Source organism: Diaphorina citri, unplaced genomic scaffold, assembly GCF_000475195.1.
Source record: "Diaphorina citri unplaced genomic scaffold, Diaci psyllid genome assembly version 1.1 scaffold1292, whole genome shotgun sequence".
NCBI classification, from domain to species: Eukaryota; Metazoa; Arthropoda; class Insecta; order Hemiptera; family Psyllidae; genus Diaphorina; species Diaphorina citri.
Window position 1 is genome coordinate 843 of NW_007378721.1, and position 18,505 is coordinate 19,347.

Here is an 18,505-nt window from a genome sequence, read left to right on the forward strand (position 1 = left end):
ATGAGATCATTTGTTAGGTAAATAATTTTGCCCCTGAATAAGGTAGAAAGGTCAATTGAGTATACTTTTGTATTTTATATGTTTATAAGATATATAACTAGGTACTTTAAATAGAGCAGTTGCGCTGACTCGGGTGAGTTTTCAAAGTCAGAGAGCAGAGAAAATGAGGAACTAGGGATTTTTTTTCTTCTACGACTTCTAAAGCCCGAGATAAATCCATTTAAAAAATATCGGTAAATCTTGAAATCTGACGTCACGGCATACGCTCCTGTAGGCGATGACGTCACATCAACTGTCTGGAGCAAAGCTCCCTCGCAGAAAACACATTAATGTGTTCGTGCACATACGTTTCTGCGCATCATTTCGTGAAGTTTGACGTCACTACTCTTCGAACTTTTTCATTAGATCGGCAAATAAGAATTGAATTTTCGACCTTTTAAAGTTACTTTTTCGGAGTTTTTTGACTTCAGATTTGAATTTTTCACAAGTTTTTACGTAGGAATCGACCTTTTATTCATAATTTTTAACCAACTGCAACTGCTCCATTAAATAAAAATAAATGAGAACAGTACATGCTTGAAATTTATCATCACAAAGCTATGGGATTGTACTTAAGTAGGAGTATAAACATTAAACACGGGTTTAAATTTTAATACCCAGAAATCGCAAGCCAGAGTGGAGCAGGATAATAAAAACAAGTATTGTTTATTTACATCCTCTTTTTAAAACAAGTCCCTCTAAGTACTCATTGGTACTTTTCAGGGATTGCTAGTGTAAGGTCAGCCACTCACTATCAGGTCGACCTGATGCGCACACACACTTTAGTATAAACCGTGTGAGAGTCATGGGTAGTAGAAACTATTACTTACGAGTGAATATGATAGAGGAGATTCTCCATATGCTGGGGTAGTATAAACCGTGTGAGATTCATGGGTAGTAGAAACTATTACTTACGAGTGAATATGATAGAGGAGATTCTCCATATGCTGGGGTAGTATAAACCGTGTGAGATTCATGGGTAGTAGAAACTATTACTTACGAGTGAATATGATAGAGGAGATTCTCCATAATATGTTGGGGTAGTATAAACCGTGTGAGATTCATGGGTAGTAGAAACTATTACTTACGAGTGAATATGATAGAGGAGATTCTCCATATGCTGGGGTAGTATAAACCGTGTGAGATTCATGGGTAGTAGAAACTATTACTTACGAGTGAATATGATAGAGGAGATTCTCCATATGTTGGGGTAGTATAAACCGTGTGAGAGTCATGGGTAGTAGAAAGTTTGAGCACATGGATCGGACATCGGCGTCAAATCTGGAACACCAAGGTTGAAATCCAGCATTAGACACTATCATATTTCATGACGTGGGTTTAGAGTTGTAGACAATAAATTGTTAATTTAAATACTTTAGGACGAAATTCAACCACGTGAAGACAAGATTGATAATGTAGGTAATTTGGGACGAAATTAACCACTTTTGAAGACAATATTTTTCTCCATATGTTGGGGTAGTATAAACCGTGTGAGTCATGGGTAGTAGAAACTATTACTTACGAGTGAATATGATAGAGGAGATTCTCCATATGTTGGGGTAGTATAAACCGTGTGAGAGTCATGGGTAGTAGAAAGTTTGAGCACATGGATCGGACATCGGCGTCAAATCTGGAACACCAAGGTTGAAATCCAGCATTAGACACTATCATATTTCATGACGTGGGTTTAGAGTTGTAGACAATAAATTGTTAATTTAAATACTTTAGGACGAAATTCAACCACGTGAAGACAAGATTGATAATGTAGGTAATTTGGGACGAAATTAACCACTTTTGAAGACAATATTTATTTCACCGCAAGGGCCGATTCAAATACATACGAAGTTTCTTCTCACCTCCCACTTTTCCTGTAGACTGTAGAGTATTTGACAATATTTATTTCACCGCAAGGGCCGATTCAAATACATACGAAGTTTCTTCTCACCTCCCACTTTTCCTGTAGACTGTAGAGTATTTCTGGTTCTGTGGTTCTAGATTTCTTAAGGTCTAGAATTCTAAATACTAAATGAAAGGTTTGCTTTTGGTACTTACTCGACAATATACACCCTCTCCATACATCTTGTGTTTTTTTCTTTCAAGGTGTATGACTTCTGGGACGCTGAGGATTTCAATAGTGTCGCTCGGAATCCGCTCGCTTGGATCAACTCTCATTTGAGTAATGAGGAAATCAGCATCATAATTCTAAACACTCAGGTGGCACAACTTCTCCTACAGAACCATATGCCTCCTACAATCGCCACATGTGACAATACAGCTCAACCAAAAAGTAACGAGGACGTACAGAAAGCTTTTGATCATTCCACAAGTGGGGGTGTTTCTCAAGGAGATACCTTGGAACCTCTACCTTACGATGACACGAGTAGCCAACTTGTGCCATTCCTCAGTGACGGGAAATCAAATGTGGAACTCCGGCGTCCTGGGGACTGCGCCTGTTGTGTTTTCAACAAACAGGAAGATACAGCTAGTATCCTATCAAAGAAGCAAGGTCCGTCGGGGTCCCTCCCCCACAGTGACTGTGGTCAAAGCAAACCTTGTTGTGCTCAAGAGGGAGAGGACCATTGGTTGCCCTTGCTTCGTGAAGCGCCTCCCTGTCAGATCTCAGCAGTCAACTCACAGCCATCATTACATTCCTGTCGATATTACACGTCCAAAGTGAACGTCAAGTATAAGGAGCCGAAGTGTTTCGATAACTTGTTCGTGGTTGGTCTCATGTCACTTGCTCAACATTGCTCTCAGAATCCTGCGAGTAAACTTATGGAGAGGGTGTATATTGTCGAGTAAGTACCAAAAGCAAACCTTTCATTTAGTATTTAGAATTCTAGACCTTAAGAAATCTAGAACTACAGAACCAGCAATACTCTACAGGAAAAGTGGGAGGTGAGAAGAAACTTCGTATGTATTTGAATCGGCCCTTGCGGTGAAATAAATATTGTCTTCAAAAGTGGTAGAAAGAAAAAACATAAGATGATTAGTAGAATAAATTATTTATGTTCCTAGGTACATACATTGTTCATGGTAACAGTTATAAGGCGCACCTCTGGCGCACTATTTTGACATGCCTGTGGTAGGTTCAGGATATTCTTATTCGACCTTTTTTTACTTCCTAATTAATGCCAGTATTGCTAGGTATTTCCAAAGGAAAACGCAACATGCAGCAGCTCACCTGACATTTCCCAGTGCACTGCAGCATCGTCTTGAACGCCTGCACTGCATTGAGCACCACCTCACAATCTCTCGCATACAGCAGGAGTATCTTCTTCTCTCCTAAACCACTCTTCACTACAGTCGAACCGCCTCGCGACATGGGCAGTACGAAATGTTTATACCGACTCATGGTTAGACTTCGCTTGTGGCAGATTCTGACTAGCAAGGTGGCTGCCACAGCGAGGAGGATAAAATGTAATAGAAAGTCGTGTGATATTCACACCAGATTTTTTTACTTCCTAATTAATGCCAGTATTACTAGGTATTTCCAAAGGAAAACGCAACATGCAGCAGCTCACCTGACAATTCCCAGTGCACTGCAGCATCGTCTTGAACGCCTGCACTGCATTGAGCACCACCTCACAATCTCTCGCATACAGCAGGAGTATCTTCTTCTCTCCTAAACCACTCTTCACCACAGTCGAACCGCCTCGCGACATGGGAAGTACGAAATGTTTATACCGACTCATGGTTAGACTTCGCTTGTGGCAGATTCTGACTAGCAAGGTGGCTGCCACAGCGAGGAGGATAAGAACGGAGAACACGAGGAGAATAGTGGGAGAGAAAGAAGCGGAAGAGGGGAAAGGGAGAGAAAAGGATGAGTAGGAAAGGGGAACGACGCTTTTGTTGCTCACTGTAAAGGGGGGCATAAAACACATGGGGAGTAAATTAGATATTTTGAAGTGTAAAGTCTTAGAGTAGCCTAAGTAGGTACCTACATCTTTTAGGTACAATTTACCCAAGAACAAGAATTGAATTTCAAGAGGTTTGATATAGGGAACTGTAACCGCTAAGATCTTATAGATGAAGTGTAAAGTCTTAGAGTAGCCTAAGTAGGTACATCTTTTAGGTACAATTTACCCAAGAACAAGAATTGAATTTCAAGAGGTTTGATATAGGGAACTGTAACCGCTAAGATCTTATCGTCACGAAATTGAAGAGAGAGGGAAGACAGGATAGAAGAAACCAGACGTTTTGAGAACCAACATCATCCATTCAGGATGAAATTCGCGCCGGGCGGGAATCCAACCCGCGGCCTAGCGCTTACGAGGCAGACGTACCTACTACCAACCAAGCTAACTAGACTGGATCACCCGTGTAAACTCAGGAAGAAACTGAAGGTCCTCACCTGAAAACATCTTGTGCCAGGAGCACGCGGTTTCGCTTCCCTGGCATCTCTCATCCAGGAACTGCATCACCACACAATAGTCACCAGCATGTGTGCTGTCCTGTCCATTCTCTTCTCTACTTTACTCTGTGGACATGGTGTCCCGGACTTTGATTTCAATTGATGCTTTCTCTTTGATGCCTGCCTCAGGGCGCCTATCAAATAGTTTTGTTTGAGATTTTGGAAATGGATTAGTACTCTAAAGAAAAGGTGGTAAAGGATACCTCTAACATTCTCTTGTTACACACTTTATACTCAAGTCTGTTCTTAGTCATTACATAATACATATTGAAATAATATGCAGGAGTAAAATTTAATTAGAAATCCTAATTATTTCTATAAATAAGTGCTTCTAATCAATAGTCAGTAAATTATGCAGCTATGTTTGGAGCTCAAGGTTGTTTTGCATATTGCAAAATACCAAGAGCATTTTCATAAATAGGTAAGTGATTAGTAAGCACTTACCAACAACAAGCAACTACAGTACCAGAACTTGCCAACCATAGTACCAGAACTTGGAAATTATAAAAATATTCTGAACCACATACATAAGACCTTGTTTATCGTGCAAAGCAAAAGGGACATTTCAGTCTCATTTAGGCAGTACCTATAAGCAGTATTTCAGTCTCATTTAGGCAGTACCTATCATTTAGGCAGTACCTATAAGCAGTTCTACCTATTCTAGTATTTTCTGCGGTAATTATGCAGAAGTCATGTCCATGGAAAAGAAAAGCTCCTTTTTGTATTTAACCTAACCCTATAATAAAACTAATCACTGCTCTCATTGTGAAAACTCCTTCTTGTTGCATTTAACCTAACTACCTAATCCTATAATAACACTGGTCACTGCTCATTTGTGCCAGTTCCTTTGGTAGCAATATTCCACGGACTTGACTTCTGCACAAGTAAGTAGGTAGTCACGAAATTGAAGAGAGAGGGAAGACAGGATAGAAGAAACCAGACGTTTTGAGAACCAACATTATCCATTCAGGATGAAATTCGCGCCGGGCGGGAATCCAACCCGCGGCCTAGTACTTACGAGGCAGACGTACTACCAACCAAGCTAACTAGACTGGATCACCCGTGTAAACTCAGGAAGAAACTGAAGATCCTCACCTGAAAACATCTTGTGCCAGGAGCACGCGGTTTCGCTTCCCTGGCATCTCTCATCCAGGAACTGCATCACCACACAATAGTTTCCCAACGTCACATTCTCTATGGTGCATACCAACTCGTTCTCCATCTCACTCGTACACTTGGAGATCCCCCTATCTTCAGAGTCTCTTTCCTTGTTGCACCGGGAGGGCGAGCCTGGTGAATAGAGACCGTGGATCAAGTGAACAAATAATATTCAAGAAGTTTTTGGTAACTTAGCCCATACGCGCCGAAAAAACGAAAAAAGCGGGTACTTTGACAGTCGATTGTGGGCACTCAGTATTGCAATAAATAGAATAGAATGTACCTTGTTTATCCTGCTGGAATTATTTTACACTAGGCTTGCACGCCGGAGGTCCCGAATTCGATTCTGGGCGGGGGTCGAACTTTTTCCGGCTCTGTGCTTGGAGTTCGGTGTGCACTCAGCCTCGTGAGGACAACTGAGTAGCTACTTTAATAGAGTAGGGACCAGTGACCAGTGGTGGCATAACCAGTGTAAAAAAGATTATTGAAATATGGAAATTGATTGCAAAGGAGGAACTTAGTAATGCTGTGATATCCACTTAAGTTGTAGACAAAAACTGGTGTATTCAACCTGACATGAACGTTGGCCCACTTAAGATGTGAAAAACTCTACTTAATCACAAAGCATTCATGATTTGATTTGAAATTACCTGCCAAATCTCCGAACCAGACCAAACATTGAGACATACGGCTGCCAGTCTCATAACATGCGTGTTCACCAATAGCATCTACTCCGGACATGATTTCCACACAAGATGCCAGGGGACGAGTAGTCAGGTTAGCGTGAATGATAAGACGCACCATGACCGAATTCCTGCAAAATAGCCGATTTTATTAATTTGTGTACATGTCAGCCTAAAAGCAATCACCCTGGCTGATTGAGAGGCTGACGAAAAACGCTGACCCCGTCTGTACACGGGAGAAGGCGAAGAAAAAGAAGAATGTACATACTAAGAAATTAATAGCAGATTGTGGGCATAAAAATTAGGTACCTACGTACTTAAACTGTGCTTAGTTCAGGAAAAGAACATTCAGGTTACGTACAACGGTAGTATGGTTACATAAAGGCGAAGAAAAAGAAGAATGTACATACTAAGAAATTAATAGCAGATTGTAAGCATAAAAATTAGGTACCTACGTACTTAAACTGTGCTTAGTTCAGGAAAAGAACATTCAGGTTACGTACAACGGTAGTATGGTTACATAATATCTAGGTATTTACTTGCATATGAATAAGACAAATACCTAGGTCAAAAGTACAAGCAATGAATATAAATTACCCTTAGTTTGAAGTTTAATTTTACACGTCACTGTTAATCTTATTTTACCTACGTAATGAAGGTTATTAAAATATGCTTCGCATTACTTACTTCTTTAATTGCCTTAGTTAAATAGGTAGTGCTCGAAAGAGATCATTAGGTTTCTTCACTCCAGGAAAAAAACATTAATATTATTAAAATTACATGCCTTGATTAGAATACAAACCATGAAATATTGATTAGAAGACAAGACAAGACGATTGCTTGCCTGTTGAGCTTCCTAGACTGGTCAAGGTAGTGCTCGAAAGAGATCATTAGGTTTCTTCACTCCAGGAAAAAAACATTAATATTATTAAAATTGCATGCCTTGATTAGAATACAAACCATGAAATATTGATTAGAAGACAAGACAAGACGATTGCTTGCCTGTTGAGCTTCCTAGACTGGTCCTTTACTTAGCAATATGTAAAATTTGACTTTTGGCACATTTTCCCCATAAGCAAAATGTAGAAGACAAGAGGCAAAGCCAACTATTCGAAAATTGAGGAAGCATTTTGAGAACAATTTGCTGATTTACTGTTATACAACCGTGTGTTCGAAATCAGACTTACTCTTTCTGATCATGGCGCCAATCAAACTGGGGTGCAAACAAATGCGGCTTGATAGTTGTGTACTTGGTTTCAATGAAGTGCCAATTGGAGTAGAGTTGTAGTTGTGAATCGTGCGAAATGAATGGTTGAACGACTAGTTGATAGCATTGAGTTGAGACATATTCAAAAGTCAGGTACAAGGTCTGAAAATTTTAAAAGAACAAGGTATCCGGGTTAAGTTATATCAGTTTCATCAGCAGGGGTCAACAGTCAAATCTATTACAATCTCCATACACAGGTAGTAGTGTAGAATGTGAAATTTTCTACGCTTGGCGCGAATACATCTTCTGACAATCAGAGAAGCCACATATGTAGATTGACATGCTAAGTAATATAACAAGGAAAAGACTCAATTATTATTGGCGCGAATTAATTGGCTAAATAGATTATCACAAATGTGATGTAAAGGCTAACAAGGAATTTCACTGGTTCATGTCATCTATGGCACTCAATTCTCATAGCAAGGTTATAACAAATATAGAAAAACTATTTTGTCACGATAAGATTACATCCTGTATGTAAGATTTTAGGTTCTTTGGGAATATTAGTAGGTACCTACTATTGGTATTACTTAGTTCTGTACTAAGGAGGGCAGCAGCACTCTGCCCTGACAAGTCAATTCAAAGTAAGTTTCCTTGATTCACTGATTTTTTTTTTTTTTTAAGTGATAACTACAAAGAGTATTTGACATTAATACTCAACAGTACCTACTCAGACAGAGTGTTAACAAGTTCTTACATTTGAGCAATTAGTAGCACATGTGTTTGGGTCATTACAGAACTGAACTCGAACATTCTTCATGCTGTACTCATACGCATAGTTGCTATGCAGGTCTCCCACAGTGGAACCGTTGCCATGGTTACCACGATGCTGAATCTGATCTATATGAGTGCACAGAGATGAGTTTGATGCAATCAGCTTGAACATGTATCGGGAGAAATTACATTGAGTGGATGGCAATACAATGGTGTAGGTGACAATACCATGCTCTGTATTGATCACATTGAATGAAACATTGTCAATGAAGCGAGTGCAATCTTTGCTTGGTACTGAAATCATAACAAGTGACACATTGGCTTGTTTACTTGTATTTAGATCACAAATATCCCAGTGGCTTTATCACAGTAGGAAATAACAGTGCTCATTTATACTGCTTGAATAGGACTACTTAATGAATTGAATATTGAATTGAACTAATGAATCTTTTTGATGTGGGAATCTAATGGTAGATACAAAGATACATCAGTTACACACAAAACACTACAGTTAAGCACTGTTGAGCTTGAATTGCACCTGGGTGGATCACAAAATGAGGTTTGATCAAAATATTGAATTGAACTAATGAATCTTTTTGATGTGGGAATCTAATGGTAGATACATCAGTTACACACAAAACACTACAGTTAACCACTGTTGAGCTTGAATTGCACCTGGGTGGATCACAAAATGAGGTTTGATCAAATGTTGTTGGATATAGGAGGGCAGTGAGGAGAGTCTTTAGGAGGGCAGTGAGGAGAGTCTACTTACCTTTATCAATAGACTGAACAGTATTTTGGTTGGATCTTTGGTTTGGGTCACACTGGTTGATTGTAATGTCCTGAAAAATACATTTAGAGAGGTAAGAACATTTATGGTTTGGGTTAACAAATAACAGGATACCTACAAAAACTTGCTTGGACTTATACTCCTAAAGGTATGGAGAATCTACATGTAAAATGTACTAACCAACTTGATTTTTTTTTCCCATTTCCAACTGAAAAGTAGGTAAGTACCAACCCCAAGTATGTAACTATGTACCTACTTCATAATCAATTCAACAAAATCCACCAGATTTTTTTTTTATTACTATCGTAATAATAAAGGAAGGACGGGCTAAAAACGGTGTTTGACAGCACTCTTTCAACTATTTAGTGCATATTGCATACACATTAGGTGACATTAGTTATCGGGCGTAACTTACCTATACTTGGATGGGGTGGGTAGGAATGTAGAAAAAACACGTTAGCTCACTAGTCTGGGCTAGGGTATTTTGCATCGGTGATGTTGTAAGAATTTGACCATAATAACTGTATAGTGCATACCCAACAACAGGCCCATTTCCAACTGAAAAGTAGGTAAGTACCAACCCCAAGTATGTAACTATGTACCTACTTCATAATCAATTCAACAAAAATAATTATGAACTGCTTACTTAGTTACATATGGTACATTGAATTAGCTTTATCGTTTGTATTGTTGTTCAGCATTTGTAAAAAAAAATAATAATAATAATTTAAAAAAAAAAAAAATAAATAAAAAACTCACCTCTACTACAGAGCTGCACACCTCACCGTGACAAATTTTCAAGTGGCACACTATCACAAGTAAATGGAGCCAATAATATTTGGAGCATCTCATAGTGACTCTGAGTACACTCACTATGAGGACGTTGATTTACGTTATAGCACCCACTACCATTGCATTGCAAATCCAGCATCATCCATATCTTCTGGTGTTAATGTTGCAGTCTGGAAACACAAGACAGAGTTTGTTACTAAAAATATTACTTAGGCAAAGGTCAATTTAGCATGGGATTACCTACTTACTTGTGTATACCATTTTTCCTACAGAAATGTTCAAAATACCTGCTTTGGTAGTGCAGAGGTCAAAGCACTTGCCTGGTAAACAACAGGGCATGGGTTCAATCTCAACTCAAGTATCAACTTTTATCATTTGTTTGAGTTACTTACACATTACCTAGGCATACCTATTGAAATCCAATTTATAGTTAGTTCATAGCTACTTACAATTTATAAGAGATCTAACTAATAATTAATATGCGCGCACTACAGATACATATTTGATTATTTATTTCAGATAAAATAATTATTACACATTATTTTACATAATTTTTGTTATAATATTACCTTATTACCTGCCTACACATTTTACAAAATCAATAGCATGGTAACCTTCAGAAATAAGGATGAAATAAGAAAATAGGTAGGTAGGTACCTACAAAGTTTTATTTTATAAGTATGTCTTTTGTCACATATGTGGATGTCTGTATAACTCCTAGCTGCTTAGCTGCTATTAAGGTGTGGCCTCAATTTCTTGAGGATAATAATAATCACGAGGAGATGATTGAAATCTTAGCTAAAAATAGGTAGGTAATAGTCAAAGGCCTGTTCCATCAATCCTTGTTTTCGAAGTCTGTTTTCATGAAAATGTAGTTTAGGTCTGTTTTCACGATAATCAAGAGAAAACAATCCCAAAACACCACCAAAGAGGAGAGAAAGCCTCAAGGATCGATATCGGAAAATTATATGTAGGTATGGCACATTGCATATATTAACATAAATGTTGGGCATTCATAAAAAAATTTGTACCTTTAATGTTTAATGGTGCCTTTCTAGGAAATTTTGTTAACTCCTGAAAATGTACTTTACATTAAACTACTGGACGTACATGCCTTTGAAACCAAACGAAGTCAAAATACAATTGAATGGGTAAAAGGCAGAGTATCTAATATCTATATCATTGGAAAGAGCGTGAAAAGGTCCGTTTTTTATATTGGTTGCTAACTTCACTTTAGTGTTGTATTGAAATTAGAGCAAAAACAAAATTACCATCTCTATTTAAACTTTGACTCCATTTATCTCAGAACGCTTTTTTTGGACTTGGTCCGCTCTGCCTCTTAGCCATTCATTAATGTTTACCGTGTTTATTTTTGAAATGTTTTGCCTACCTCTGGGTAAGATACTGTTTAAGGTGCTCGAATTTGTATCGTATATAATAGGTATTATATCTATCTTCTCTCCTTATTTCAACAGATTATCTCCGCTGTCCAAACATTTCTCTTTGGACAGCTCTGATGACGACTATCTCAAGTTAAAACATAGTCTGGATCTCCTATCTGACTACAAGGCGCGTCAGCCTCAGTATCTTCTTGATCTCTTGGTGAATGCGGTGTAAGTCATGTGCTGGGATTTAGCGCCGTTATCTCTCCCCTTCTACCTCAACTAGAGGAAGTACTGTGAAGTAAGTACGCTGTGTATCTGTGTTGGTGTCAGGATACGGGTGAACATTTGGACAGTGGTAATGGACTGACACTGTCCAAATGGCAAGTGAAGAAAGACTAGGCCGATGACATGTGAAGTGATATAATTAAGTATTCGTGTGCAAGGTTGGATAAAAGCCTTTAACCTGATGCATACTTTGGGATAGGAATTTCAAGTGTGTTGAACTTAAACATGAGAGCTTGTCACATAAGTCGTTCTTCGACCAGTAGGAAATTTTTCGTAATGACTAATTAAATTTCATTTACTTGAAATCGAACCACCCTCCAAATCGTAATTCTACCGTTCTGACCACTAAAGTACTAAGGTTGGTTTGGAGTCTATGAGACCCAACGCGAGCCACCCATGTTACTCTCCCTCTTTTGGCTAGTGTCTATTCAAATTTATAGACGTAACTTTCCTGCAGAGTAAGAATGAAAATCTATGTAATTTTACATAGTGACGAACGAAGATTTTATAAAGTACCTTTTTATACTTCTAAGTTAGAACGTAGGTAATAAAATCGTATAAATTTTTTTCTGCTAAATTAGTAATATAGGAGATGGAACTACACCTAATATGCAAGAATTTTTTTGTAGTACAAAATACGAGTAGGTACCTAACTACATTATTTTTTAAACACATTCATGGTTTCTACTCTTTTTGGAGAATTCTGCTTGTTTCACATAGACATTTATTACAAATTTACAATTTGAAGTTTAAACCTTTAATTTATTTTGTTTTAGTTTTTTTTTCTGAGTTCCATTTTCCTAGTTCAACCATCGCGTTGGATTTTACTATCTCTTACCAAATAATGTTGAGCCCTTGTCGATGTTTCGAACTATTCTTGCCTGGCTTCCAGTTATTGGAATAGACTGATTTCAGCTTGCCTCAATAGCATAAGTTTTCGGGAAAAATTGTTCACGAATGTGAAGGTATTTTTATTATTATTGTTATTATTAATAGGTCCAACATTTTAGAACACTAAATTTGTTATTCTAATTTCATAAGGATGAATATTTTTTCTCACTAGTCTTAAGTCATGCTGTGGCGTTATACAAAGTACCTACCTATATCACGACATGTCCTTGGGTTGTGAAGGTACTTACTCGTACGTAGAACCTCGTGGAGGGTTGCCAAATATAGGGTACACTTCATCAAAAGCATGCTTAGAAAAAGTAACAAGAACACTAAATTTGTTATTCTAATTTCATAAGGATGAATATTTTTTCTCACTAGTCCTAAGTCATGCTGTGGCGTTATACAAAGTACCTACCTATATCACGACATGTCCTTGGGTTTTGAAGGTACTTACTCGTACGTAGAACCTCGTGGAGGGTTGCCAAATATAGGGTACACTTCATCAAAAGCATGCTTAGAAAAAGTAACAAATCAGTCTCATTAGGTTTTATTTTGCTCAATACACTCCACTTTTAGTAATGAAAACAAAATCGAACATTCAATAAAATAACCTGCCTATTAAGACTCATCCTTAACGAAACACTCTCCCCATATTCCTTTGATTTGAGCTTTTCATTTCTACATTTATTCCTGTAAAAATTTCATTGTTAACATTTAGTTCTGAGAAGAATTTGAGACCTTTACTTGCATGGTAAACAAAGGCGTACCGACCAAGACAGAGAATATTATGTTTGTTCTTGTGCTACGCCTACGCACTAAGAATGGCAGAATCCTCATGCCAAAGGGACCGCGACTTTAGGTATGAATTTTTCACTCCCTCTTTTTGCAATGCACTTATTCATTATTACCTTTAACTAGTAACAATGATTTTATATAATTTATTTCTTTTGAAGATAACCTTTAAGGAGTTTTTTTTTTTTTTTTTTTTTTTTTTTTTAAGTGGGAAATCTACCCAGAAGTTGGAACACAACCTATAATGATTGATGTAATTCTCAGGGAAAAATAGTTTAAGTACTTTCATATGTGTTATTTTTATTTCAATACTTTGATGTTGAGTGATTAACTGTTGAGTTATAAGTGTAGTCTAAAGTGTTATAATATACATAATTATACTTGGATAGGTCAGTATTGAAAATGTTTAACAAATAGATCATATTTTTATATGAAGTTAAGTACATATTTTGCTAGACAGGTAGGCATTAATTATTTGTAAATCACACTCTAATCTAATAAATATATATTTATTTATTTATTTACACCCTTAGCAGCAAGGCAGGCCATGTGTTGATAATAAATATATATAAAAAAGAAAATAGGCAAAATAAAATATTACCTTATTACTTTGAAATTTATACGTGTATACGGGTTTGTATTTATTTTTATTTTATTTTTTATTATTTTTAGGTAAAGTATCTCATTTAGAAAATTAGGAACATCTTTAAAAAGGCCTCATCCATTACCCACTATCTTGTGTAATGATTAATGAGCTAGTTATTATTCAATGTATGTAAAACAAGTATTCGTAGAAGCAGGCAAAGTTCTCCTAGCTTTTGATTTAAAATCTATGAATTTATCGAAGGCTTCAATCCCGTAATATTTTATTATTTTTAGCTAAATTCCCTTTATGGGTGAACTATTGGTTTTTTGATAAGTAGAAAGGTTTCGGTAGCGCTCTTTGCGTCCATTGAATTTGAAATCCAAAGAAACCTTTAAGATAATGTTTACTCATTCAGAATTAGTACAGTTCACTGAGTCTTGTGACGTACACAAGAACGAGTCTGTTGTGAAAAGTTTCCTTCGTTCTTTAAGTTGTATCTACCTCCTTGACAATTTTACAATCTTTAGCAAAGTTATTTTCTCAAATTTTCACTTCTACTGAAATATACCTACAAGTATCTACACCTCGCGTGAGAAAATATTGTCTTTTGAGTAAATTTGAGAAACATACTCGAGGAGGAAAACATTTTTGAGTTCTACCCGATCTCTATTTTCACTTCTACTGAAATATACCTACAAGTATCTACTTACACCTCGCGTGAGAAAATATTGTCTTTTGAGTAAATTTGAGAAACATACTCGAGGAGGAAAACATTTTTGAGTTCTACCCGATCTCCCCCTATTCCTTGTAGGTGTGTACTGTGTATACGTATAAAGTAGAGATATCTTCATAAAATAAATATAAATTTTCCGAGAATTGTCGCAGCATGTTGTCAAATTGTTCCGTAATAGGTGTGTATACGTATAAAGTAGAGATATCTTCATAAAATAAATATAAATTTTCCGAGAATTGTCGCAGCATGTTGTCAAATTGTTCCGTATGGGTGAAACAGGAGGGTTTTAACAGGCTATTTTAAGTTGAGAGGTAAATTTTTCCTGGATATTGTTGCAAATTTACTTAACAGCCCCAATATGATGAGTATTGATGAGAAAATTGTAACTTTCTGAAACCCCTGAAGTACTCATCGAGTTTTCAAGATGTAAACAGAGTAAACAAGTACGAGGAACAAAAACTTCCTAATCAAAACCTGAAAATACCTAGGTAGGTACTGAAATGCCGAATATTAAATTTGCGAACATCCTTTGTAAACTTACACAAAAGATTATCTTTTACATAACGAATTTTCTGAAGGCGGGGATTATAATTGAAATGAAACCTTGTGGTTGGTATGTTGACTTGACCTCGATTTTTTTGTCCTTTCAAAATTTTGTGAAATGAGTAAGCAAAGGGTTGTTAAATATTATGTCCACTGGCCTCTAGCTGTTAAGACCCAATAACTGCACAGTCTAAGTCCTAGACGTCATTCTCTCATGAAGTTGGTACATGCGAAAAAAAATGTGTCTACCTAAACAAAAAAGACATATACCTATGTTGAAGTCATTCTCTCATGAAGTTGGTACATGCGAAAAAAAATGTGTCTACCTAAACAAAAAAGACATAATATATGTTGAATTACAGTTCAAAAAAATTAATAGATTTTTATTGTTTAACACATGATTACTAATCTACATAAATAAATAATTTCATTTTTGCAAAATAGTCTATAGCTACGTGTGGCACATTTACCTACAAGGTGTTACTAGTAAAAAACGAATAAATAAAAAATCACGATGGTCCAGCCAAAATGTAGTTCTTAGAAAAAATATATTAAAGACAAATTACTTGGGTAAGTTAAGTGCAAAAGTTAGCTCTTCAACTTTCAAAGAAAATTGTGCTCCTTATTAAAAAAAAGTTCAACAAATAAAAAATCACGATGGTCCAGCCAAAATGTAGTTCTTAGAAAAAATATATCAAAGACAAATTACTTGGGTAAGTTAAGTGCAAAAGTTAGCTCTTCAACTTTCAAAGAAAATTGTGCTCCTTATTAAAAAAAAGTTCAAGATCAGACATAGGTGGATTGGATATCTGTATTTGTAGGAGGAACAATTTTGCCTAAAACATTTTTTGGTTTGAACAGTTGTCCAAATGTCACTCGAAACTGTCTACTCATAGAGCAATACAAAATAAAATTAATGGCACCATTAAGAAGTGCTAAGATGTCCATGACCTCACCATAAGGCTGGTAGCAAGATTCAAAGAAACATCGGCCAAGAATGCCGCTTAGCAGTGCTAGAATACCTTGAGGGAATTCTGTTATGAGAAATAGTAACAAAACTGCAACCAGCATGTGTGCTGTCCTGTCCATTCTCTTCTCCACTTTACTCTGTGGACATGGTGTCCCGGACTTTGATTTCAATTGATGCTTTCTCTTTGATGCCTGCCTCAGGGCGCCTATCAAATAGTAACTAATGACACTCAGCACCAGGCATGGTAACAACTTAATACACACTGAATACATCCAGAAGTGAAGGGAGAAGATTAATCCATTGTTCTCTTTAGCAAGCGGGCTCAGATGTAACTGGTATAGAGCCTCGAGCTTGCCACTCTCCCAAATTTGAATCTCTCGAATACTGAACACGAAATAGGAGGGTGCACATATCAAGATGGGTAAGATATAAGCTACCAGGACTGATATGTAACAACTGCTCTCACTACACGAGGCAGAGCATTTATGAGGAAATCTGAAACACAAAGGCAAGTAATTTAAATATTCTTCGAATTTTAGAAAACAAGATCAAAGAACACAAATCAAATATCTCAGTAAGTGTTGTAATTACTGTGTTTACATTTTCATCTACGATTTTATGCTTGACTTGCGAAAAAGCAGCTTTTATGCCTGATTGAATACATCAATAACTTCAATTTCCTTTTTTTTTATTTACCTATTTATTTACTTCTAAATAAATCTTCAATAGGTATATCTTTGACAGGCAATTGGGATAACACTTTGCGCTCTTAATCTTGAACATGTTACCCAGTTTGACAGAGTAATATATTTCCTTCTCCAGGATGAATAATGGCGTTTATTATTAGACTTTTCCACTAGGTGGGATGAACATATCGAAAAGAAAGTCCTACACAACTGTGTCAGTGATATATGGTGTCTTCAATTTTCTTTATTTGTGACGTCCTTTCCAAAATTGAATCAAGTTGTTTTGATTTTCTAAATCGGTTTTTGATTTCAGAATTAATTAATTTTAATCCATTACTATCTTTATACATAAGTTGACCTATTGCTTGGAGTGTCCACAGGCGGAAACCATTTCTTTATTTGTGACGTCCTTTCCAAAATTGAATCAAGTTGTTTTGATTTTCTAAATCGGTTTTGATTTCAGAATTAATTAATTTTAATCCATTACTATCTTTATACATAAGTTGACCTATTGCTTGGAGTGTCCACAGGCGGAAACCTTGAATGAACGTCTTCTTACCTGATAGCAACATGTCTGCATATTGCTAGCGTGAGTGTCTGGAAGATGGAAATGGTGTGAAGCAGTTGAGAGAAGTGCATGTGAATAAGGATGAACAAGGAGCCTGCATACGTGAAGTACAGTTTGCTTCGGACATGCACGAAGTACATGTAGATGGAGAATGGGACATACTCAAGCATGACCAGGAGGTCCGTGACAGCTAGTCCTGTCAGTATTCGGTTGATGGGAGTTGCAGAGAGCTCCTTGTGTGTGAGGACAACAATATTGAGCAAGTTGGTCTGAGTTCCATTTTCCTAGTTCAACCATCGCGTTGGATTTTACTATCTCTTACCAAATAATGTTGAGCCCTTGTCGATGATGGATTTCACTCTTGTACACATCCCCTATTGCTCGAACATCACTGTTGCAGAAACAAGTACTAATGGTACCTCGCAATGCTCTGGTTTTTATCTTTTTCAGCGTCAGGTTTGCGAATTTCAGCAGGTCCAGATAGTCTTGATCACTTATAGAGAACATGCTCGTATCATTAGTAAACATATCACCATACTCAGATTTGTCCTTGTTAGCAAAGTACTTGAGGGCATTATTGAATTTGATCACTGAAGAATTATTGTTCGTTTGATCAAACAAAGGGGATTGGTCGTTGATTTGATCGTAGTGAAACATGTTGCAGTGAGTAGTGATGTTGCACACCTTGGGATCTCATGTGTATAGATTCATTCCTTCTGAAGATACTTGCCGCTTCGTCTGAAACAGAAAGAAGAGTCAAGAGTAGGTATTAGGTTAATGGGTAGCCCTGTAATTATTCTAAGATATCTTTCCTTAAAACCAGGTATCTTTCCTTTACATACAAATAATGTACATTTGTAGATACCTAAGTGAATGGATTGATTGGGGAGAAGTAAGTTATTTGCTAAAAAAGTTCACTTTTCATGAGAAACGTGGTGCTATGAACATTGCTAAAGGAGCTTCAAATTAAGGACTCCACTTTTAGTTACATGGAATATTAGATCAAAGGAAAGTCATGGACTAAATGGACTCTCAATCAGTCGGTGGTATTTTCACTTTGCGGTTACCTTTGACAAATCTCATGGGATACTTTACATCGGTCATTCATTGCCTGGAAACTCTCCCATAGAACAACGATATTTCAAGAACTGTAAAGTAAAAGGAAATCGCTGAATGCGAAATTCTTACTACATCTGCTCCTTTTTGTTG

At 36.9% G+C, this 18,505-nt stretch overlaps 2 protein-coding genes across 2 annotated transcripts; both read right to left on the minus strand.

Annotated features, from left to right (window-relative positions):
• Positions 1-2,878: 2,878 nt before the first annotated feature.
• On the minus strand, positions 2,879-10,078 carry LOC103515189. The gene is made up of 10 exons (XM_026827959.1): positions 9,825-10,078; positions 9,048-9,117; positions 8,259-8,569; positions 7,482-7,663; positions 6,262-6,425; positions 5,619-5,743; positions 4,394-4,463; positions 3,743-3,898; positions 3,224-3,402; positions 2,879-2,971 (listed from the first exon to the last, which is right to left on the minus strand). The coding sequence occupies exons 1-10, from the start codon at positions 9,915-9,917 to the stop codon at positions 2,879-2,881; spliced, it is 1,443 nt and encodes a 480-aa protein (XP_026683760.1). The 5' UTR covers positions 9,918-10,078.
• A 5,661-nt stretch (positions 10,079-15,739) lies between these two features.
• LOC103515190 (sex peptide receptor-like) lies at positions 15,740-18,027 on the minus strand. Its single transcript, XM_026827957.1, is given in 3 exon segments — positions 15,740-16,537; positions 17,288-17,563; positions 17,604-18,027. Coding segments are annotated over 3 exon segments (1,305 nt in total). The 5' UTR covers positions 17,954-18,027; the 3' UTR covers positions 15,740-15,858.
• Between the last annotated feature and the right edge of the window lie 478 nt (positions 18,028-18,505).

Bases quoted from the DNA above. Each gene is read 5' to 3' on its own strand.
- LOC103515189 (XM_026827959.1), bottom strand. From the start codon at position 9,917: ATGAGATGCTCCAAATATTATTGGCTCCATTTACTTGTGATAGTGTGC. The intron at 6,426-7,481 runs GTAAGTCTGATT...GCTATTTTGCAG, and splicing joins TGGCGCCATGATCAGAAAGA to GAATTCGGTCATGGTGCGTC. The intron at 3,403-3,742 runs GTCTAACCATGA...GCCACAAGCGAA, and splicing joins CAGAATCTGCCACAAGCGAA to GTCTAACCATGAGTCGGTAT.